Below are 23,630 nucleotides of genomic sequence, written 5' to 3'. Positions count from 1 at the left end.
CAGTGTACACTTCTCTGACTTCATGGCCACACAGTCTGTGGCCATGTCTTACCCTTGCCACTTACCCTTTCACTGTAGTGCAAACCCAGCCACAGCCATTCCGTCATGAACGAGCCTATATGCCAATCAAACATGATCTACAAAAGCAGGGCTGGGGCTGGGCTGGGCTCTCAGTCACAGCTGGCCAATCCATTCAACATCTCTGTGGTTCATAGTCTAGCCAGAGGCAGGCCATCCGGATATACCATCAGGATCCAGTTGAGATGCAATCTCAGCTCTGCCCAGACCCACATAATCAGAATGCCAATGTACAGGGCCTGGGGGTCCAGGAGCACATGGAATTTGTGAAATGCTACTCTAGATTATTAAAGCATGCGCTTAAATAGAAGAACCAACCCAAGCAACCTAAGGCCCTCACGCGGAAAGCTTCAAAAGACTATGGCCCCGCACGGTCCCCCATGGCACTGTCTGCAGCACAAATGAGACAGTGTTCGTAACACAATATTCCACATAGGAATATGTGGTCATCATCACTGGAAGTGAGAAACGGTCAAGACTCGGATATTTTGTGCCCGCAAGATTCAGACTTGAAGGCCACAGTATACACCACAACTCTAATTATCAGCTGTATCTGACCAGGAAGTGAGCGGGTTTTCCTTCCAGGTGGAGAGGGAAGTCAAGGGCATCCCTCTGGTCTGTTCTATGCCTCACTTATAGGCCAGGTTTGCCAGGGCTATGGTGGTCCGACACAGGGGGCCACGACTCAGAAATGCAGAAGGGAAGCCCTGAGCCCTTCAAGGAGGCATGAGTACGTGGACTCCTATGGATACTCGAGGGACCCAAGGCCCAGTTCTGTGGGTGCTGCTGAGGCAAAAAAGCAGACTCTGGGGCTGGAGAGATAACCCAGTACATCTGGGGCATTGGGAACAATGGGATTGGAGAGATGCCCCCAGGGACTCAAACACTGCCACCAGTCCCTCGACTCTGCTCTCCAGGTAACCTAGCACAGGGAGCCCTATCCTACCAGTGACTCTGAAAAGCAACCCCAGTTGGATTCAGACTTTCTAGTAATCTCACTTCCAAGGATCCCCGAGTCTCAGTGGAGCTCTCCCACCTGAGAGCTAACCACCATAAAATGAAAATCAGAGTCCTCTTGAAAATCCTCACCCTTCCTCCCTAATGCCTCTCCCTGCTGCACATAAGAGGTTAAAGCACTCAGCTGCACACAGGAATGTCAGCGGGTGAGCCCACCAGCTGTCGAATGCAGCCTGTCTCCACCAACAGTTACAGCCTCGGAATCCAATGGAGCCACATGCCCCTCACCTTCAGGGAGGCTGAGTCATACTAGCTTGACATTGGTGGGATTGGCTGTCCTCTGGGGGGCAACGGGCACTAGACATGCCTCCTGCATGTTTTCCTGGCTGTGATCTGCCTAGTGCATCTCTCTCAGAAAAGAATTCTGTTGGAGGTACTTGCCCAACGCAAAATAAATGGATTTCCTCTTGTCCTTGATGCTTATCGGATGCACTCTGAAGAAAGAGTCTCAAACGGCTTCTGCTTCCTTCCACATCATTCTTGAGCTTTTCATTCTACCTACACTTTCCAAGTCTACATCAAAAACCCGTCACGCTACGAGCACGTAGCATCCCTAGCCACGACCACCTGCTGAGCCACGGGCCAGGTTGTGCGCCGCAGTCCCTCCTTTGCTCCCAGGTCCCACACATCTGCAGTGGTGGGCCATTCTGACAACCCCTCGTGTGCATGTGGGGCATCAGAGGTGGGGTTGTGTACAGCCAGGCACACGGACAAGGAAATTCAAAGTGCATGCGTGTTCAGGTAACGTGAGAAAAAGCTGATCTCTGTGTCACAGGAACAGAAATGTGTGTCTCCTTAGCAAACTGATTTCAAAGGTGTCAAGCAAAACCTTCAGCATGCAGCCTGGACACCCTCCAGGTGATGCACAGAGAGAACCACATGCCGCACCTGACTCCCACAGGCAGCAATGGGCCGCATTACCTGGCTGGACTTCACAGCCAAGTCTTGTCTCAGCTGCTCGATCACCTCTGACGTCTCCTCAGCACCCTCTTCCAGGCGTTTTGTGCCCCTGTCCAATTCTTCCTGGCTGCTCCTGGCCGCCTGCAGAGCCACCTCCAGGACGATCTTCTCGTTCTGCAGGAAGTGGATGGCATCGTCCTTGGCAGCTGCCTCGCCCTGTATCTCCTCCAGCCGGGCCTGCAGCTCCTCATGGTGCGTCTGCAGGTCCCCGAGGCTCTGCTCCCTGGCCTGCAGGGCTTCCTGGGCTGCTGTGAGCTGCCTCATCAGGCTGAGCTGCTCCTGCTGCAGGGCCTCCAGCTGCTGGTCTCGTTGGAGCAAAGTCAGCTTCACCTGGACAAAAACAACAACTCTGTGTGGCTCCTGGCAAGTGAGCTTGTACGTTTCCTCTTGTTTGGGCTTGAAGTAAAACTGATGGGCACTTGGGGGAAAGTGTTCTGCATACAAGTCTGCGGATGGCCAGATTTGCAGGGGCCACCTAGCCCCAGCTGTGGCATTCTAAAAGCCAGTCTCAGGCGCAGTGCCACACAGGGAAGTCTTGTTTAAGACAAGCTCAGGTGAGTCTACCTGTTCCAGCTTCTGCTCCAAGGACGCGGCAGAGTCTGCCACCTTCTGTAGGTGCTCCTTCTCATCCTCGAACTCCTCCAGCCTCCTCTGGAGGTCCGCCTCCACCATGGTCTTAGCTTCTTGAATCTGAACGAAGGCAGCTTCCTGGTCCAACATGTCAGCCTGGGCTCAGAAAGCGAAATGTTTTAAAACTCAAGATGGCCTGTAGGTCACCAGCAGCCAGTCAAGGCCCTTCTCCACTGAAGGCGCCAGTGACCCCAGGCTGGCTAGACAGAGCCTGACAGGGAGCAGACATTGCCGGCAGTGCCCTGTATTTTCAACAGTGGAACCTGTGACTGAGATGAACAAATCACAGTGACATTCAGAGAAGCAGGCTCCCAGGAGTGTCCGAGGCTGAGTACAGCCATGTGAGTTTTTAGCTGCTGGCCAATTAATTCAAGGACTGCAAAAGCAGTGGTGCTGCTGCCAGGACTGCACCTGGGAAAGGTGAGGCCCTGTAGCTGCCCTGCTGGAAAGAGGATTTGTCCCTGGTCACTATGTGAAAAAGGGAAGGACCTAGAGGTCAAACCCCAAGATTACGAGGTGATATGACAGACCATGCCCTCAAAGGAGGCAGGCAGCACGTGTGGGGCAAGGTGACAGCCGCTGTGACTGTGTGGTGCAGCCAGCCTGGGACCTTATAACTGAGCTATGTCCTTCAGTGGCACTCCATGTTTGTAGGACGTGGACTACTTCATTCTGGGAAGGAGCAGACCAACAAGAGCCTAGGTCTATATAAAAGGGACCCAAATGCTGGCGGTGAGCATGGCAGGCGCCGTGAACAAGCACACACAGCCTGGCTCCTCTCCAAGGCCACGTACTCACCACACTTCACCAGCACCGTCCAGGCCCGACTGAGCGCACTCACCTCAATGCTCTGCAGCTGGACAGCAATGCGCTCCTTCTCCTTGATGGACCTGTGCTGGGTCTCGGACAGCTGATGGGATAAGGACACGTTCTCCAGTTTCAGGTGCTCCAAGAGGCCCGCCTGGGTCATCTGTCCAACCTTACAGGAGAAAGCCCACATAGAAAGTCACCACACTTACAGACGTGCGGACGCCAGCCTATTCTGGGCCACCAACGGGGCACACCGCCACCAGCACACGACAAGTTACCTGCTGCCATGTGGGCCATACTGCCCACCACCATCAAGCTGGGGCCCCTGCCTCAGTAGAAGGGAGAGCCTGAGACGAAGCAGCTGTGGCAATGTCTGCACAAAAGCTTCCTGGGAGGAAGTCAAGCCACCCTGCCCAACAGGGCTCTGACACGCAAGCCACAGAGAGACTACCTCGAGGAGGCGGGCAGTCGCAGCAGCGTACGTGGGCCCCGCAGGGAGCAAGCAGGCACAAAAGAGAAGCACGGAGAGCAGGCTGGGCTACCAAGTGCCACTCTGCTTCCCAGATCACCAAGAGCGAGCGTCTCGGGGAGACTGGGCTCAGTGGTTCCCCATCAGTGGAAGCACCAAAAGGCCTGCACCCTCCCTCCTCTTGTATCTCAGTCCTCCATTCCCACGTCCTCTTGTCACCTCCTACAGACCAGTCACCCAAGCTGGGAAAGAGAGGGCCTCGCAAGGTCGTAAGATGCATTAAAATGCCCAGCTACTGAGTGCTGAACTAGAGGTGTAAAGGGAATTAATTGTAAAAGGCAGCTAAAGCTCCCAGAGTGCTGCTGCCACTGACCCTCCATAGCTGACTCCAGATTACATCATGACCTGGCTCATGCTGAACACTGTCCCTTCCTAGATGAATATGCCTGCTTCCAAAGGACAGCCCTCATGTCACAGCTTAATTTGGCAAGTTTTAAGTAGAACAAATGTTTTCCTATAACCTACAATGTTTTACCAGAGGCAAGGGGGGACAAGAAAAGGGAGTCCATAAAGTCCACTGCTAAGTGCATGTAGACTAAGTGACCACGCTGAGGTAGGGCTCCTGTTGATAGCAGCCCATCCTCTAAAGCCTCTCCATCGCCTACTGCCTGCTGCTAAGAATCGAGGTAGCCTGAACGTGCGACCTCAGTGCCCTTTGGAGCTCCCAGTCCACAAGTGTCCAACGTGACACCCCCTGAGGGTATGGACGGTCTCCTGTCCTGCAGATGTCGGACAGGTCTGAGCACAACCAGCACAGTAACAACAGAGGACAACTATGCTACAGGCCCCAAACACAAACCACTCCCACGGGGAATGCTGGCATGTCCACAGCGGGAGTGAGCGTTCTAGGAGCAAGTGGACTGGGAGCCAAACCAAAGGACAAAAGTCTCAGAGGGAGGTTGACACTAGGAACAAACATCTGCTCAAAACAGAAGCAGAGACCCCTGAGAGTTCATGGAAGAGGCTCCTGCACAGGAGAAGGGGGTGGGACTGGGGTGAGGGGGGATTTCGCATTTTAATTTTCCTGAGAAATTTAGAAACAACATCTTTGTGATTCAAGGAACCAGCCTCATTAAATACAGCAACAGTGTCAGTCCTGGCCACCGTGTCCACACCTGGATGTGGGCCATCTCGCCCTGCAGCCTGACTCGGGCCTCCTGTGCCATTGTGAGCTGTTGTTGGTACCACTGCCGGACGCTCTGCAAGGACGCGATCTCAGCCTGTGACGCCTTCAGCTTGCTGGTCAGTGTCGTGCGCTCCACCTGCACCTGCTGCAGCTGGCTCTGAAGGGCCGACATCTGCTGTCTCAGGTCATGCACTGAAAAGAATGCACATCACTCAGATACACACACAGACACACACATGCCTGAGTCGCTCACTGAGGACAAGATGCAGACACCATGCTCCTATCCTTGCTGGCCTGGGGGATGTCCTCTTAGCTACCAGCCAAGCCCATGTGGCCTTTGTGCAGTGTGTCACCTCTGGCCAGCCCGTGTGTCAACTCTAACCAGGAGACTGGACTTCACAGACAGCCGAGACAAAATGTAACAGCCTACACAGACTTAAATGACAAAACACTATCCACTCAAGGCTTTCCCCAAATGTAAAATAAAAACAAGACACAGAAAGGGCAAACACAGCAATGCAAACAGCTCAGTGTATACAGGTGACTTGTCCTGGACTGGCTGCAGGATCCCTACCTACCCCATGACCAGTGAGATGGCCTTGCCGTGGTACAAGTTTAGTGAAGCCATGTGGCCTAATTAGAGACCATATGACTGGGAGGGATTTGCATGGTTCACACACAAGAGAGCTTCCTCCTCCGTTAGGGGCCATGTCTGAGGCTGGAAGAGAAGCCCTCTGCTGTGACAGCGGCTGTGAGAGGGAAGCGGGGGTGGAGCCATCCCTCTGTTACCGTGAGAACAAGTCTGCTGAGAGGCCACAGGGCGACACAGTACTGAGGGCCGGCCTTGCCTCTGGCACCCTCAGGGAGAACTGCTGTCACCAACCCCTGGATGCTCAGGGATAGTGACTATCAGGGACTGGACTGAGCCGAGGCGATGCATGAGGTGGGGAGACACAGAACATCCTCAGGAAGAGGGGACATGAGTCCAGCTCACCTGGATGACCACGCCACCTGGTGCCGGCTCTGAAAGAAGGCCACCATCTGACTGGGAACGGAGCCCTCTGCCTGTGGCAGCATGCCAGATTTCACCCAGGCTCTCCTGGTTCCAGCTTGAGGGCAGAGAGAGACTCTCCTCTGGGCCCCCCCCAGCTTCAACCCCAGCTTCCCGTGCACTCCCACTTCTCGTGATCCCCCTTCTTCTGTGGAGGGCAACTTGGGCTGCATTTTCCAGTACTTGCAACTACACAACCCTTAACTGATTCAGACTCTCAATGACCGGCTGTTCACACCCAGCCCCAACTCAGAAGACAAATGTGCTGAGCAGTGGCCAGGCTCCAGGGACTACTGCTGTGGGACCCTAGAGGGACCCCGCTTCCTGGAGGTCAGATCCCAAGTGGGGGAAGATGCCTCAGCAGCACCCTCGGTGGTGGTGTAAATATTTTAAAATCTGAAGCTGTGCATGTGGCCGCTCTACTTCGTCGGTATTTGTATAGGCTCCACAGAAAACCGCCAGGCTCCACTCGCTCCCCTTGTACCTTGTATAAAACCTGTAGGGTGCACTCTCGTTACAGAAGTGTAACTTGTCAAGCAGTCTAAACCCACAGCCGCAGAGATACATGTTACAGCAGTCAGACCATGAACCAGACAAGCCCCACTCTTGAGCAGTGGAGACTCCTCACCTGTGTTATCTTTGCTGAGCATGCTCTTCTGCATGTCTTCCACTTTGGCCAGGAGCCTTTGGTACTGCTCCTCAGCCACCTGCAGGTCATTGTTGGAGGACACCAGGCTGGCATTTTTGGCTTCCAGCATGCTCTGCAGGTCGGTCATGGCACGTTCCAGGTCCCAACAGGACTGCTTCAAGGTGTCCACCTCACAACTGAGCGAGTCCTGCCTCTGCTGGGTGCTCTGGCTGTGCTCAACCTGCGCCTGCAGCCGGGTGTTCAGGGCGGCCAGCTGCGCCTGCAGCTCGGCCTTTTCCTTCAGTGCCTGAAACAGCCCCAACATGCAGTTACTTCACGAGAACCAAGTGAGATGAAGACTGGAAAACTTTACATTAGAACAAAAAAATCTGGCCAGCCACCCAACAGCGTCCCGAGACGAGTCCTCAATAGGCCTGGGAGGCACAGGTTGCGCATCCACTCAAGGCTAGGTGAAACCACGACTGAGCACAGAGACACCCAGGCAGACCGGTGAACGCAGCCACACAGCACAGGGACGGGTCAGAGGAAAACTCAGAGACTAAACTCACAAAAGACTGCAACAACCGAAATGTGAGTGATGATACAAGAGAAACACCAGAGCTTCTAAAAGTTCACGGGAAGATGCCATTATCTTTCATTCAAATCTTCCATAAGCTTCTGAACCCTCTTACATCACCCTCAGAGAACCCCAGAGCCCACATCAGCAAAAGCGCTAATGACACATGGTGCGGGGGGCAGAGAGGCCTGTGGTCAGGGATGCTGGCTTTCCCCACACCCGGCCTGTGTGCTCTCGGACGCACCCAGGGACACAGGAGGCCTTGCACACACCGAAGCCCTCCTCTGGCTGACGAGTCCAGGCAACCTGGACAGTGCATGAGCACACCTCCTTTCATTGCATTTCACTACACTGTGTTGCAGAGACAGTGCAGCTTCCAGAAAAATTCAGGTTTGTGGCAACTCAGCACTGAGCAAGTCTCTCAACACCATTTTGCCAGAAGCATGAATTCGCTTTGTGTCTCTGTGTTCAACTGTTTGCATCACGTGACTGCATAGGTAACAGACGCCAGTGTAGTGGTGTCCACCTCACTTTCCACACATTCCAAAATTCAAACTCATGGCCACGAATAGATTCCAACGGATACTGAGCCTGCAGGAAAGACTAGGACTTCCCCTACAGGTTTCTGAGATGCTAAGTCAGGACAAGGGTAGAAAGCCTCATCTTTCTACTACGGACTGACTGGTGGTTTTGAACTACTGACTGTGCGGTTAGCAGCCTGACATGTAACCCTACTACACCACCAGGCTTCCTCAGAAAGCCAATAAACACATGTAACTTGCTTCATACTGACACTTTTCTCTTGTGGTCTGGAACTGCACCTGCAGTACCTCTGAGGTGTGCCTGTAATATACTAACTGCCAGTAAAAAGCTTCTAGGTAACGACACTTATGCGCCGTTAAAGCCCAGGGCCTGTCTGCACAGAGGAAGTTACCTGGCTGGCCTCCAGTGACAGGGCCTCCAGCTGCCCCTCCAGCCGCATCTTCTCCTTGAGCACCTGCAGCATCTCATCCTGGGCCTCAGCAACAGAGCTCCCCACGGACACGCTGGAGACAAACACATACACCCAGGTAGTCGACATTCCTGCATCTGCTCTGCCTTCTCCACAGTCCACCCTCCCTGCCACTCTGCCCCGAGTGCTTCAGACAAACAGTGAGAAAATCAAAACAGAGAGCTACTGCACAGCACAAAGCGACACCGAACACCCTGCCAGGAGTGCGGCCCTCAGGCCACCGTGGGTTTGGGACACCCTCACCAAACCACGAGCTGGCTAAGAAGCAGTGCGATGTAGAAAAATGCCTGTGCCTGGAAGAAGGCGTGCCAGTGCTGCAGACTCTGAACTCTGCTCCCAGAAAGCAGCAGCCCAGCCTTAGAGGGAGGGAATGCCGGCTGGGGCACGGATGACAGCCCCCAGGGGTGAGCATGCAGACAGGACAGTGCCTGAGCCCACCTGCTCGACAGGCTTCCTCTGCGACTCCGGACGTCCCCGTTGACCTCCAGCCCCTGGCCCTGATGCTCAGCTGCTGCAGCTTGGAGAACATCTTTAATGGAAGGAAACTGTCCCAGGGAATCCGTGGTGACCTCTTGGCCATTGACCATGTAGGATACATCCTGGATACTGGCTGCGGCCAGCACTGTGCCCTGTGCGCCCCAGGTGGACACGCTGCTGTAGGAGGAGCTGTCACTGTCATTCCCGTCCAGCCTGAGCCCAGCCTCACTGCCGTCCACCTCTGAGGCGTCGTCTGGAGCCAGCAAGGCATCCTCTAAGTGGGCGTCAGCCTCGGGGGGCAGGCTGGCCTCAGACACCACAGACGTCATGCTGCCCCTGCTCACAGCACCCCCAGAGGGACTGATGGCTGAGGCGCCACCACCTGAGTCCCTGGCATCTGGATCTGCAGTTCTGTAATCGGCCAGAGACCGAATCTTGCTCGATTTGGGGCTCTTTTTCTCCTTGGAGCGCGCCAGGAGCCCCAAGCTGCCCACCTTCGGCCCACGAGGAACACTGGTGCGCAGGAAAGAATACTCCTTCGTCATGGCCACAGTGCTGGCCCTTGGCAGGTTCTCAGGGTTGAGCATGAGCTCTGGGTCCAAGGTGCTGAAAAGTCTTGTCTTAGTGGCTGGTTGGCTGGACTGAAAAGGAAACAAAATTATAAACATCTTTAAAATGGACAAGAAGCATTCTGAAACAGCCATCCAAATGGTGGTTTCCATTGAGACCACTCACATCTTGCCCCAATTACCCACACCCCTGCTGAGCCAGGCTCGAGCACACACGCTGACTCATCACAGTGGCTTGCAGCACTATGAAAATCACCTGCACCTTCCTCAGCATAAGCCTTCTGGAAAACCTCTCTGGCTAGTCTCTCTTTTTTTGTCCAGATCTACACACACAAAATTGTAAGCAGAACAAAAAAAGTCCTATTCAGTGAAACTGGTCTTACGTTTACAGAGAAGCATGGTTAACAGATGCACCGAACTTGGCAAAGTATGCCAAGGATGGCGCAGATGCTGTCGCGACGCCTAACCTGTGGCCGTGCCGTGCGAAGACGCGGGCACCAGCGCTGGGGGAGACTCACCCTCTCCTGATGCCGCTTCGCCCGGTACTGCCGGAGCTGCTCCTCCAGCCGCTTCCGAGCTTGAAGGCGCACCTGCTCCTCCCTCTCCAGGGGCAGTGAGGCCTCAGTTGAGCCTGCAGCATGACAGTCATTTAAAAAGGCGCAACATGTCACAGCATAGACACATCAGCAGTGATGCACGGACCGTTCTATGCTGAATCACCAATAGGGCTTGTCTGTTTTTAAACGTATGCTTTAGGTCCCTGATAAAGCACAGCCATCAAGTGCAGAAGGGCAATGCCGTGGCCGGCAAAGACACGAGCCTGTCACAGGGCCACCAGCTCCTACCATCCCTTGCATACTGCTGCCACAGGAATCCAGCTTGTACAGCAAAGGACGCGCAATATGGGCTCTTCCATTGCAAAAAGAACTCACTGCCTGACAGCTTTTCCCAAGGCTGAGCGTGCTGTGGCACAGACCTTCAACCTTCATAAAGCCTAACGCTGTGCTCAGACCTCACGAGCGAACTGCAGGGAACCTACAGAACGCAGCCACGGAGCAACAACATGCAGCGATGAGGACCAGGGACAATGCCGGCGAGCAGTTAAGTGGCGCCACACAATGTTTCCTGACGTAGGAAGAGACTGAGAAATATCTGACCCAAAGCTTACCTGAGTTCTAGCCATGTATCTAGATTAGTCGGTTGCTTATCAAAGGCATAACACTATTGAAGACCTGGGCTTCATGGGACAAATCTGGAACTTGCTACAAGGTCAAGGCTGTGGCACCTGCAAGAGCTGTAGTGTTCCACCAGGTGAGAGCCAGCCCAGCAGCTGCACCCAGTGACAGGAGGCAAACCATAACACACTGCCTGAGGATAGGATTGAAATACACATTGCCTAAATCACTTCTTCTGGGACCTAAAGGCCAACTATCTGAATGTAAAAGCACGATGGTTATAAAACCCGAGTGTCGACTCTAGTTTCAAGCTGGTGGCCACGTTTGCCTTCATCACAGTGGCAGAGGGTGCTGTAGAAACTGCAGTCCCACAGCTTTATCCAGCCCACCACCCGCAGATGTGCATCCTGGGAGGTAGGGAGCCGCTGTCTTAAACAAATCCTGCCATCTGAGCAGTCACCAGGAGTTTCCCTAGAAAGGGAACCTGTCACCATTAACATGCAAACTGACCACTGAAAGAACCACCTGCACTTCTTGTTGAGGCTGACTCCATGCAGACAAGACAACTCAGTGAGCTGGATGCAAACCAGTGCTGCAAGTTTCCAGGAAGTGGCAGGAGTCACAGCCTTCAGTGACAGCCAGGGCTGCTCGGCATAGTGTCACAGGGAGTTCATATAGTCAAAAAGGGGCAGCACAACCCAGTAGATCCTGACCATATGGGAAACTAAGAACACAGAGCCACTCACAGCTCTGTGGAGACCCAAGGCCAGTGATTCCCCACTGTTCGGATACGGAGTCCAGACATCCATATGAATCCTCTCAACCTGTGTGTGGGAAGCTAGTTTCCAACAATTTCTAAACCACCCTGCAGCCCTAAAAAAAGTATGCTTTTAAAGAAAAAGACAAATCTCCCCAAAGAAAAATGGGTAGAGATAGGAATAGACTGTTCACAGTTGGGCCAGCTGAAACGGCCAGGGGCAAAAGATGTTCAAATTCCCTGGTGACAGAGAAGTGCAAATCAAAGTAGCAACAAAAACACAACAGCACTGCTGACAGACGAGCATGAGAATGAGGGAGCGCATGGGAGGCGCAGCCCAGCACCATATAGCCGACCCCGGGGTGCTGACCGGTGCCCTACTCCAGGAGCCCGGTCTAGTAGGGAGAGCTGGACTTACAGTGCCCATGCACCATGGTGCTGCTGGAGCACTGGCCACCGGTCAACAGGCGGACATGTACAGAGAACAGGGCCAACTCCCTGTTATCAAAGAGATAAATAAGAAAAACACACCAGTGTTAACAACATAATCCCATTTTTAAAAACTGATCAAAATCCACGGGTATATCTGCCGAGGCCATGAAGAGTGACCTGGTGGGCAGGCAGGCAAAGAAGGGTAAACGGTCCAGAGGGTTCCAGGCTCATGGCCTCTGGTGTGCAGTCCCTCTACCTCTGAAGCCCCAGAGATCAGCGCATGTAAACATTCATTAATGCAAGTCGTACAAAAAGCTGCAAGCACACAGTAGTCGCTGTCTCTTCAACGCAGCCCTGTCAGCCAGCAGACCGCCCCTCGGGTGACTGTGGTGCCGAGGCACGAGGTCAACGAGGGCTTCACACCGAGCACTTGTCTGCTTTTCACAATGGCAGGCACGCACACGTGCACACGCACACATGCACACACACAGAGCAATGCCCATCTGCCTCCGGGAAGGAGAGCAAGAAGGACGTGGGAGGGTGGATGCTTACACAGTTGCGTTTCTTGCATAGGAAGACTTAGTTTGAGAGACTGCAAAGCTTCTTTTCTAACACTGCCCTCAGCACTAGTGCCCTCAGACTTCCTTAGGTTGTCATGGAAACCAGCCACACCTGGAGCTGAGTCAGCACCCACCACAGGGTGAGGGGTGGGGTCGAGAGGTAGCGCAGGGCCTGGGTAGGGCCGCCCCGGCCCATTTGGACAGCTGTGCCCCTGGCTGGGCATTTCCAGGCCTTCTCCTTCACCCGGAGCTGTGCCCGCGGTTCCCCTGGCACCTGGAAAAGAAAGCCGTGGTGAGCATGGCGGCCCTAACACCAGAAGTCATTGTGCAAACACATGGCTTAACTGGGACACAGGGAGAGCCCTCCGGAGAACAAGAGCAGTTTTCACATCTCTTTCGGATGGGCTCACTTGGGAGCAGAGCAGCCCAGACTCTCCTCCCTCCAGCAGATCACGTGGGATGAACCACAACCACCACCCACAGCTGTGCGATTCAAACACTCATATTGCCTTTTCACACTAATAGGCTCTGTGAGAAGCCCCAAGATAATCTGTTTAAGACACAGACAGGAAAAAAAGTACAAGAGGGAGGGAAGGCTGACAATGCAGCAGGGCCACAGTGCCCGCCTCCCCGGGGCGGAGGACGGACTCCAGCGTCACTGCCAAGCACTCGCCCACCCTGCTCAGAGAGAAGCCCCCAGGCAGGCGGAGCCCTGTGGCTCCAGGGGTCAGCACAGAACTCAGGTTCTTGGCCCGCCCGGCCACCAACTGCCAGTGTCCTGCCTGCCAACAGGACTGTTTACTACACCAAGAGACGTGTGGCAGTTGAGCTATTTCCAGTCTTTCCTGCAGTCACTTCTGAAGCCTTGTGTGACCACGGCGGAGAAGTCCCTGAGGGTCCCGGATTTCTGTGTGGGCCTGTGGTGGCTCCAAGGCTGTGCACGGTCCGTCTCCAGGAAAGCCCCTCCGCCCCAGCTAATTCCAGGGGACTCCTGTCACTTTCCATTTGCAAATATGAGTCCCAATCCATGTAGCTCATACACTCATCACCGCTGTGGCCTCAGAAATGCTGCACGGCCACCCTCGTAGCCATCAAACCCTCCATCCCACGACCCAGAACCACGGGGCCCCAGCGCTGTGGCCCCAGAATCACTGAGCACCCGGCTTCCTGTTTATCACCAATGGTGGTAAGTTCAGAATAGGCATCAAATAAGAAACAACACTCAATCAAGAGATGTCTAAAAACACCCTTCAATGAATGAAGACCCGTGACTTACCCCAGGCTGCACCCCACTCGACAGGCTGCACTGGAGAGTCTGGGGAATCCTGAAGGGTCCCGAGACCTGAGGAGGCACCACCATCAGACTCTGAGAGGTCACTACGCACGGCAGACGCACTGTCCATGGTGATGCGCGCGGATGGGGTGATGCAGGATGGCACGCGGTGGTTAGAAACCTCCTAGCAAGGCTGGTTCTCTCTATCAGCAGCAGCGGCACCCTCACTGGAAGGGCTGCACCATGCGTCCCATGGTCTGAAGCAGATCTAGAGTCCCAGCTGGCTTCAAGTACAGCTAACTGATGTCATGATAGCTGGTAGGACAGAAAGAGAAAGAATGTGTCTTCAAGTTCCATTTTTCAGGATTAGAGATACATATAAGGTAGCAGCCCGTAACGGCCTGGGCTCGAAGACTCCGCAGGGACTATTGGTCTGAGAGCACCCAGAAAGGCAGCTATCGTGAAACTGGATAGCAAGCGACCACTTCTCATCTCTGTCCCAGCAGGACCATCACCTAACTCAACCCACTGTGCTCTGTCAAAGAGCACGCATTTGGCAGGCGGTCATCTTTCACTTCTGAAGAGCGCCGATGGAGCACAGACTCCTCCCAGAGGAGCCCCGAGTCCATTTGCAGAGTGCTGACAGTTACTGCCCTTCAGACAAGCTTCATTCTTGCCTTTATGCTCCGTTCTGTGGTGAATACCTTTCATGATAGAAAAACCGCCCACCTGCCTTCTCTGGTCCACAGGGTCTGTATAGAAACCACAGGGTAAACCCAAAGCAGGCCATCCTCCCGCAGAGGGGCTGGCGCCCACTGCCAGCATCAGGACTGTCTGGCTGCCTTCCGGGATTCTGTCCTCCACCCCAGCTCCCTGACAAGAGGCTGGTGATGGGGGCACAGTCCAGACCACCTGTGCAGTCATCACGTGTCCCAGGAATGTCTCCCTGTGAAATGCTATCAGCATGGGCCCGTAACTGATAAACCGTATCCCCCTCTGCTGCCACAGCCCCCACAGGCCAGAGACACAGCACGTAGCTGACAGTGCTGCTGAGCAGCGTGGCAAGGCATGGGGTGACAAACATATGTACCTCTGGTGCAGTGTGTCAGCGCCTGTGAGAACTGCAGGGATCCAGCCCACCACAGCTAATCGAGACAGCACTGTGAGCAAGCCTCCTGGGGTCAGCCCAGGGCCCCCGCAACCCTGGCACCCATCACACAGAAACTACATCTAAACCACAGAAATGAGGCTGCTCTCAAAACCTATCTGTGTGCCATACGAGCTCTTACTCTGCTATGTCTCTGTAAATGTTCAACCTTTCACCTAGACGCGATTCCCAAGGCGGGAGGAAAGCCGAGTGGGTCCCTGGGGCTGGAAGGAGGGTCGGGTAGTTATATAATCTCTTATCAACTTGAGTGTATTAAGAGTGCAGGGGTGAAGTTTAGCCTGTCATTCGGGTCACAGCATGATGACCTCATTTGGAGGCTCTACAACAGTGGTTCTCAACCTGTTCTCAACTCCTTTGGGGGGTCAAATGACCCTTTCACAGGGGTCCCCTAAGACCATCAGAAAACACACATTTCCGATGGTCTCAGGAGCTGAAACACCGCTCCTCTATCCGTCTCCAGGCGGTTCGCCCACATGCAGATGCGCCCACATACAAGGGCCCAGTGTGATAACATCATCGCACGAACCCCATCACCTGCACCATGCACAAATACAGGTGGGTGTATGTGACAGGGTTGGCGCCATAATGTACTTATGTGGACCAGTCACACGTGTAGAGAGCAGCTACCATGTAGAGAGCAGCTACTCTGTTAAAAGCAGCTGCTGTGTTGAAAGCAGCTGTACTGGAGGTAAAACGACACTTCGGGAATTATAGTTACTGGGTAAATGCTTTAATTAATGCTTTAATCACTATTCTTTAATTATGCTCAATTTGTAACAATGAAAATACATCCTGCATATCAAATATTTACATGATGATTTCTAACAGTAGCAAAATTACAGTTACGAAGTAGCTACAAAAAATTTTATAGTTGGGGGTCACCACAACATAAGGAACTGTATTAAAGGGTGGTGGCATTAGGAAGGCTGAGAACCACTGCTCTATGGAGATAAATAGATCATTAGAGGGCAGATCCCCTCTTTTCTCTGCCTTCCCTTTCCTGCTGTTGAGACACTCAGAGGGCTGGAGGAGCCTTGTGGAGACCCACGCCAGCATTGAGATGCTTCCACTGCCACTGGATCCACAAGGCTTTCTACCCACTGGCCTCTGATCTTCCTGCATTCTGCATCATTGCATGTGCTGCATGGGTCTAGAGAGGAATTTTATGGGCTAGTATTGGACATATGGGCTAATATCGGAATTATGGACTTGATCTGGACTGGGCTGGGATGTTTTCTCAATACATAATTGCTCTTTGATATAAAGCTCTCTCTCTTACACACCTGAGTGTCCCTGGATTTGTTTCTCTAGTCAAGTTGGTCTAACAGAGGGGTTTAAACAACACACCTGTTCTGGCATATCCAACATAAAATCACCCCTTCACCAAGTTCATGGACAATCTTGGTGATACGCTACAAGACACAACCAAAATGGTTGGCAGTTCAGCTACAATCCCAGACACCCTATGAAACAGCAAGCATTCTGCTTTGAAAGGTCATGGGTTTTGAACACTTGGTTTCTGCCTTTTGGTACTAATCCCCACAATGTCCTGTGTTCCCACACAGACGGCAGTGGGAAGTGTTTGCTGACTGAACGCTTTTCTTGCACCCATGACTCTGCAGAAGCTGAGCCGCTGGTTAACATGCCCTTCTTCCACCACCGGGAGTGGCCGCCTCCAATGTCTCTGCTCTGCCTCTCTACCCATGTCTCCTACAATGTCTCCCTGCTCTGCCTCTCTACCCATATCTCTGCCAATGTCTCCTCCAATGTCTCCCTCTCTACCCCCGTCTCCTCCAATGTCGCCTCCAATGTCTCTCTGCTCTGCCTCTCTACCCGCATCTCTGCCAATGTCACCTCCAATGTCTCTCTGCTCTGCCTCTCTACCCGCCTCACCTCCAATGTCGCCTCCAATGTCTCTCTGCTCTCCCTCTCTACCCGCGTCTCCTCCAATGTCTCTCTGCTCTGTCTCTCTACCCGGGTCTCCTCCAAAGTCTCTCTGCTCTGCCTCTCTACCTGCATCTCCTCCAAAGTCTCTCTGCTCTGCCTCTCTACCCGCCTCTCCTCCAATGTCGCCTCCAATGTCTCTCTGCTCTGCCTCTCTACCCGCGTCTCCTCCAATGTCTCTCTGCTCTGCCTCTCTACCCGCATCTCCGCCAATGTCGCCTCCAATGTCTCTCTGCTCTGCCTCTCTACCCGCCTCTCCTCCAATGTCTCTCTGCTCTCCCTCTCTACCCGCGTCTCCTCCAAAGTCTCTCTGCTCTGCCTCTCTACCCGCCTCTCCTCCAATGTCGCCTCCAATGTCTCTCTGCTCTGCCTCTCTACCCGCCTCTCCTCCAATGTCTCTCTGCTCTGCCTCTCTACCTGCCTCTCCTCCAATGTCTCCCTGCTCTGCCTCTCTACCCACGTCTCCTCCAAAGTCTCTCTGCTCTGCCTCTCTAACCACGTCTCCTCCAATGTCTCTCTGCTCTGCCTCTCTACCCGCGTCTCCTCCAATGTCTCCTCCAATGTCTCTCTGCTCTGCCTCTCTACCCACGTCTCCTCCAATGTCTCTCTGCTCTGCCTCTCTAACCGCGTCTCCTCCAATGTCTCCTCCAATGTCTCTCTGCTCTCTCTACCTGCGTCTCCTCCAATGTCTCTCTGCTCTGCCTCTCTACCCGCGTCTCCTCCAATGTCTCCTCCAATGTCTCTCTGCTCTGCCTCTCTACCCACGTCTCCTCCAATGTCTCTCTGCTCTGCCTCTCTAACCGCGTCTCCTCCAATGTCTCTCTGCTCTCTCTACCCGTGTCTCCTCCAATGTTGCCTCCAATGTCTCTCTGCTCTCCCTCTCTACCCGCGTCTCCTCCAAAGTCTCTCTGCTCTGCCTCTCTACCTGCGTCTCCTCCAAAGTCTCTCTGCTCTGCCTCTCTAACCGCGTCTCCTCCAATGTCTCTCTGCTCTGCCTCTCTACCCGCGTCTCCACCAATGTCTCTCTGCTCTGCCTCTCTACCCACGTCTCCTCCAATGTCTCTCTGCTCTGCCTCTCTAACCGCGTCTCCTCCAATGTCTCCTCCAATGTCTCTCTGCTCTGACTCTCTACCTGCGTCTCCTCCAATGTCTCCCTGCTCTGCCTCTCTACCCATGTCTCCTCCAATGTCGCCTCCAATGTCTCTCTGCTCTCCCTCTCTACCCGCGTCTCCTCCAATGTCTCCCTGTTCTGCCCCTCTACCCATGTCTCCTCCAATGTCTCTCTGCTCTCCCTCTCTACCTGTGTCTCCGCCAATGTCTCCTCCAATGTCTCTCTGCTCTGCCTCATCCTTTTCCTTTAGCTACCACTATCTTTACCCACATACTGCAACTGTGTGAATGTATGTGTGCTCTTTGCATGCCTGTGCATGAGTGTTTACAAGCATGAGTGTGCATGCATGTGGTCTGTGTATGTCTGTGTGGTGAGTTTATGAGTGGTGTATTTGTTTATGAGTGTGAGCATGTATGTGTATGCTCTATCTGTGGTTTATACATGTCTGTGTGAATGTGATTATGCTTGTGTGTGTGTACATCTATTTAAGTGAGTGTGTATGTCGATGTGTGAATGTGCACACGTCCATCTGTTAGGTAGCTAGAGGCAGAATTAGAGGTTGTCCGTCTACATGCCAAAGCCTCCCTCACCCATTACAGGAAGTTGGAAGCTACTCAGGGCTAGAGGGCATGCGCACATTCAGGTCTTTGAGACAGGAAGCCTGTAACTCTGAGACAGCACGCTCTCCCAGCGGCTACACACAGCTCAGCATAGCTGTGCTGCCATTCCAAACAGTTATGCCACGGACTCTCTCTCTCTGGCTTATGTTCAGTTTACTGTAACGTCTGAAACGGCTTCTATGTAAAATCACTTGGATCACCAACCAGGCTTCAACGTGAATTCTTTCTCTAGGGAAGCCAAGGACAGTGGTATTTCCCACCCGGGGAAAACTAACATATCAACTCCATCCACAACAAGTGGGAAGTCCCTAGAAACAGAGATCCCTATAAGTCTGCCTTCTTACATCGCAGATACTCCCTAGTTCCAAGTACCACTCATCTGAATTACATCCCTGGCTCTGCCAAGTGCCATCCTTAGCAAACAATGGCTCCAAACCAAGAAGACAAAACAACTGTTTCCCCAAGTGTCAATGCTGCCTTTGCACATCCATAAAACTGCTCCTGTGAAAACTACAAGCCAATCAACACTCACAGGGCCTCACCATTTCACCAATGAGAACAGAGCTAACATGTTGCACATGACAGGTGCTCAGCATCATTAGCCCCCAGAACCAAACACCAAACCTACTGCCAGCGACTCAATTCTAACTCACAGCAACTCCACACAGGGCTTCTGAAGCTGTAAGCACTCACGGTGCTGAAAACCTCATCTTTCGCCCTCAGAGTGGTGGTGGGTTTGAATGCGTCTCAGTCCAACACCTAACTCCCAGCTCCTCCAGCCTCCTCTCCTTAGTTAGTAGGGAGATGTAAATCAAAGACACAATGCAGTATCACTTCATCTCCATTAGAATGACAATGGTTTTGCTTTGTTTTTTAAAGGAAAAGTGTTAGCGAGGTTATAGACAAATTGGGCCTCTCACCCACTCAGGGTGGGAAGACACTGGCTCAGCCAGTGTGGTGAACAGGATGGCGATTCCTCAGAGGACTGAACGAACACACACACACACACACAAACACACACACACACACACATACACACCCTCTGCCAATCCCAAGACTAAGTGTTCCTAGAAGAAGCAAAGGAAGAAATGCAAACAGAAATCAGTAGTCCAGCGTTCTTTGCAACACTGTTCACAATAGCCCAAACGCAGAAATAACCAAAATGTCCATCAACAGATGAACGGACAAGTAAGTGGTATACTACTACATGACCACGAGACCAGAAGAACTAGATAGTGCCCGCTTACCATGACCATCTGCTCTGACTAGATCACAACAGAGGGTCCTGGACAAAGCAAGAGCAAAATGTAGAACAATAATCAAATTCATAAAAAAGGTCGGACTCACTGATCTGACAGAAGCTTGAGGGACACACAAGACTATGACCCTACGACACCCTTCTGACCTGGAACTGAGGCCATTCCCAGAGACCGTGTTTCGGCCAAAATGGACAGGCCCTTACAGTAGACACCACCAACCCGAGAGTTGAGGGCACCATAGAACCATCAACATAGATCAGAGTGGCATTTGCCCAAAAGCAAAGATGAGAAGGCAGGAAAGGGTTGAAAATCCAGATTTTAAATAAAGGGAAATTCAGGGTGGAAAAGGGGAGAGTGTTGATACATTGTAGGGACTGCAATTAACATCTCAGAACCTGATGCAAAAGCTACCAAATGGGAAACTAATTTGATCTGTAAAAATTTATCTAAAGCACAGTAAACATTTTCTTTCTTTACCGTAGTGTAATTACACACAATGGCATGCTACTCAGCTCTGAAGAAAAAGCAAATCTTGATGGATGCATGCTGCCACATGGAAAACTGAACTGGAAAACATTACACTGAACGAAAACATGCAGTCACAACATATTTCATGTTCTCATCTAAATGAAATAAGCAAATATAAAGAATCAAGGATTCTTAGTGGTTCCAGGGGTAGGAGGAGCGGGGAGAGGAAGAGCATTTGCTTGAGGGTCACTGAATTTATACTGATTATGGTAGGATATTTCTGCCAAAGGATAGTGAAAATGGTGGCACAACCTGAATGTCATCAATGTCACTGAATTATATATGTAGCAGTTGTTAAGAAGGCACCTGGTTTTTAAGGGTATTGTGGTGGTTCCAGTGAGGGGATAAAATACCCTGGAGTGGTAGACCAGAAGAGCAGTGCACTGTGGTAGCAACACAGAGAAGTAACATCACCTGAGTAAGCAAGAAGAGCAGGTCAATCAACAGAACTAGCCGGATTAACTTCGCCATTAAAGAAAGAACATGACAACCAGTGGGGCAGGTAGAGGAACACTAGCCAAGGACCTATCACAGGGGCAACAGTAAGAGCATCTACACTTGGCACCATCAGGAAAGAACAGCATCCAAGGAAATTCTACTTCCCTGAAGCAGGCAAGCCAAACAGTGTGCCATCTTGGCCCACTCCTGAATTCTCTTCTTTTGAGCTCTTGGCACTAAGGGACTCCACAATGAGAACCAGAGCTCAGGCATACCCAGGACTTCCAATGGCCCTCCTTCCTGGGGTGGGCCAAGTAGGCTAGCTCCATCTCCTCCACTAGGCCTGATCTGAGAAGTTTCCATGGCATTCAGAAACGGCACAGCCCAGCCAAAAGGAAAACAGGATTCCCATTATGGGTAAGTCTGGTTGAGGTCACAACAATGAACACAAGGAAACACAGAAAAGCCTGTATAGGCAGGCAGACATTGGACACATTGCAGGTTTGAATCCAGACCACCGCAATAAAACGATAGCTGCAGTAAAGCAAGTTGTCCCAATTTTCAGGTTTTCCAGTGCATGTTAAAGTGATGCGGACCCTATAATGTGGTCTATTAGGTGTGCGATAGCATAATGAAAGAGACTGAAATATTGCGAAAATGACCAAAACAAGACATAAGGTGAGTGCATGTTGTTGGGGGGTAGGTGGGAGTGGGGAACACCTATAAAACTGCTCAACGCAGGGTTACGCAGTATCAGCAAAGAGCAGTAAAAGGGGGTCTGCCTGTATACAGAGTGAAAACCCAAAATATGACTAGCCATCTCCTTCCTCACAACATAGTGATTATGTCAGATTCCTCGGCTTCAAATTCTGGCTCCTACCTAGATGTGAATTCTAGGGTACATTCCTTGAACTAGTCTGAGCCTATTTCCTTAGCAATAAAGTGCGGTAATCCAGAAATTAGCTCAAAATGGCCCTCAACAAACAGCAGCAATGATGATTATGTTCCCCTTCAACTGACAGATAACGGTCAATTAATGATATTCTCACTTGAGAAATCTAAGTTATATTACATGTACTTTTTTTTCATTACATGTACTTTTAAAGCACCTAAGTTACATTACATGACAAAGTTAAAATACAGATCCCCTTTCTTGCCATTCAAGGTACGTTGTAACTGAAAGCTATCACCTCAGTAAAGGGTTATATATGATATCTTAAAGAGACAACTTTAAAAAATCTATGTAATGGCTCACAATATCCCCGGGGCTGTCAATCACATTGATAACAAAAGTCAAAACTCTACCCAAAACTAATAAAGCCACAGGCAACCTGATCCTGCTTACCTGCAGCCTGTAAGAACCCACTGCATGGACTGTGACCCCAAAGATCCAAGTAGAACTGTCCTTGGGTTTCTGAAATCTGTATGGAAGCTGACTGCCTCGTCCTTTTTTCCAGAGTAGCTGGTTGGTCAGCAGCCCAACATTTAACCCACTGGCCAATGGGGCTACTTTTATTTCCCATACTGTCCTACTTTTCGACCAAACTCTGGTCACATTTTTCTACCTAAGAACCCCAAACTTACTCCTCCCTCGGGGTCTTTATACTTGCTAGTTCTCCAGGACCATTCTCTCACAGCTTTTAAGGTTAGCTTCCTCTCCCTAGAGGCACTGGCTCAAGAGTCACCTACTTCCCCTAGCCTTTCCACGTCGCCTAAATTAGCCTGCCTGCCCCCCCCCCAGCCAATATTCATTTATGGTCTGTGTCCCTCCACCAGACTTAAGGGCAGGCCCTGAAACACTTGACCACTGCGTCCCAACACCGACGGTGACACTACCTGTCACACAAGTGGCGCTCAGCAACCTAGTTCACACCTAGTGACAAGCGCCTGGCCCACTCCCCGTGGAAGAAGCATATCTAAGCACCTGGAGTACAGAAGACAATTCGTTTGTCCGGAGAGAGGCAAACCAAGGGGCGCACCATCAGGCTTTCTGCTCCCGCTCATACAGACCACAGGGTCGTAACCCTGGTTGACTAGCGAGAACGCCTGCAAAAGGACCCCAGGGCTGCAACGCGTGCAGCGCCACGGACTCTGCAATATGCCGCAAGGCAGCGTGCGCCTTTGAAATGATCCACGGCCTTTCAGGCGATGATCAACCCCCCCGAGGTGCAGTGTCAGCTCCGCTGACAGCAGAACGCGGCGTCCAGGCCCCGCGGCCAATGTCAGGGAAAGACCGTAACTCACTGGCCCGCCGGCCGCGCCGCCGCGGGTAACTGGCGCGCCCGCCCTGTCCCGTCCTCCGCCAGTCTAGCCCACCCTCTCCGGGGGGCACCTGCAATCCTCACCCAGGAAATGCGGCCTCGGGAAGGTAGCCCCACCCGGCGCCTCCAGCGGCTCCGGCGGAGACGTGGCGGGACGAGGGGCGGGGCCCGGCGGTGCAACGGCCGCGGAGTCCCCGGGGAACCAGTGAGGCGCGCTGCCTGCGTTCCGGAAGCGAGACTGCCCTCTTCCGCCCGCCAGTCGGGCTGGGAAAGCCCCGGGCCTAGGGTCGAGATTCTGCCCACTCAAGCCAGGCAAGAGGAGGTATCAAGAACGTGAACCTCGGAGCCTGTGACCCTTTCTCCAGAGATACCCAATCTCCGGACTCGTAGGGCTAAACCGCGATAGGAAGTCCGACATCGAGCTTCCGGGGGAAGTGACGTCATTCTGGTCCCCGCCCTTGCCCCGCCAGTCGGCCTTTATGTACCCGCCTCGCCTTAGTGCGGTTTACAGGTAGAGGGCACTGAGCTGGCCCGTTATTTATGGAGAAATTGTAAGTGGCATCGTGTTTTTATCTTACACATACCCAGTTTTAGTATATAGAAATATGGCTTTTGTGTAATTCAAATCACAAACTCGTGT

At 52.4% G+C, this 23,630-nt stretch overlaps 1 protein-coding gene across 3 annotated transcripts in view; it reads right to left on the bottom strand.

Annotated features, from left to right (window-relative positions):
• Positions 1-23,362, bottom strand: part of GOLGA3 (golgin A3) — a 43,463-nt gene extending 20,101 nt beyond the window's left edge. The window contains exons 1-11 of one of the 3 annotated variants that reach the window (XM_075534455.1): positions 23,075-23,362; positions 13,665-13,976; positions 12,381-12,662; positions 9,983-10,095; positions 8,857-9,536; positions 8,341-8,452; positions 6,830-7,136; positions 5,140-5,342; positions 3,527-3,664; positions 2,620-2,781; positions 2,017-2,385 (exon numbers count right to left, since the gene is read on the bottom strand). In XM_075534455.1, the coding sequence (XP_075390570.1) occupies positions 2,017-2,385; positions 2,620-2,781; positions 3,527-3,664; positions 5,140-5,342; positions 6,830-7,136; positions 8,341-8,452; positions 8,857-9,536; positions 9,983-10,095; positions 12,381-12,662; positions 13,665-13,791 (2,493 nt within the window). In that variant the 5' untranslated portion in view covers positions 13,792-13,976; positions 23,075-23,362. Of the gene's footprint in view, positions 1-2,016; positions 2,386-2,619; positions 2,782-3,526; positions 3,665-5,139; positions 5,343-6,829; positions 7,137-8,340; positions 8,453-8,856; positions 9,537-9,982; positions 10,096-12,380; positions 12,663-13,664; positions 13,977-22,653; positions 22,672-23,074 lie in introns of those variants that run through there. The other 2 variants (XM_075534457.1, XM_075534456.1) reach the window with 2 other exon arrangements.
• Positions 23,363-23,630: the final 268 nt, after the last annotated feature.

Source organism: Tenrec ecaudatus, chromosome 16 (genome assembly GCF_050624435.1).
Source record: "Tenrec ecaudatus isolate mTenEca1 chromosome 16, mTenEca1.hap1, whole genome shotgun sequence".
NCBI lineage: Eukaryota > Metazoa > Chordata > Mammalia > Afrosoricida > Tenrecidae > Tenrec > Tenrec ecaudatus.
Note: the sequence above shows the minus strand (reverse complement) of the source record. Positions and strands in the feature narration are given on the sequence as shown.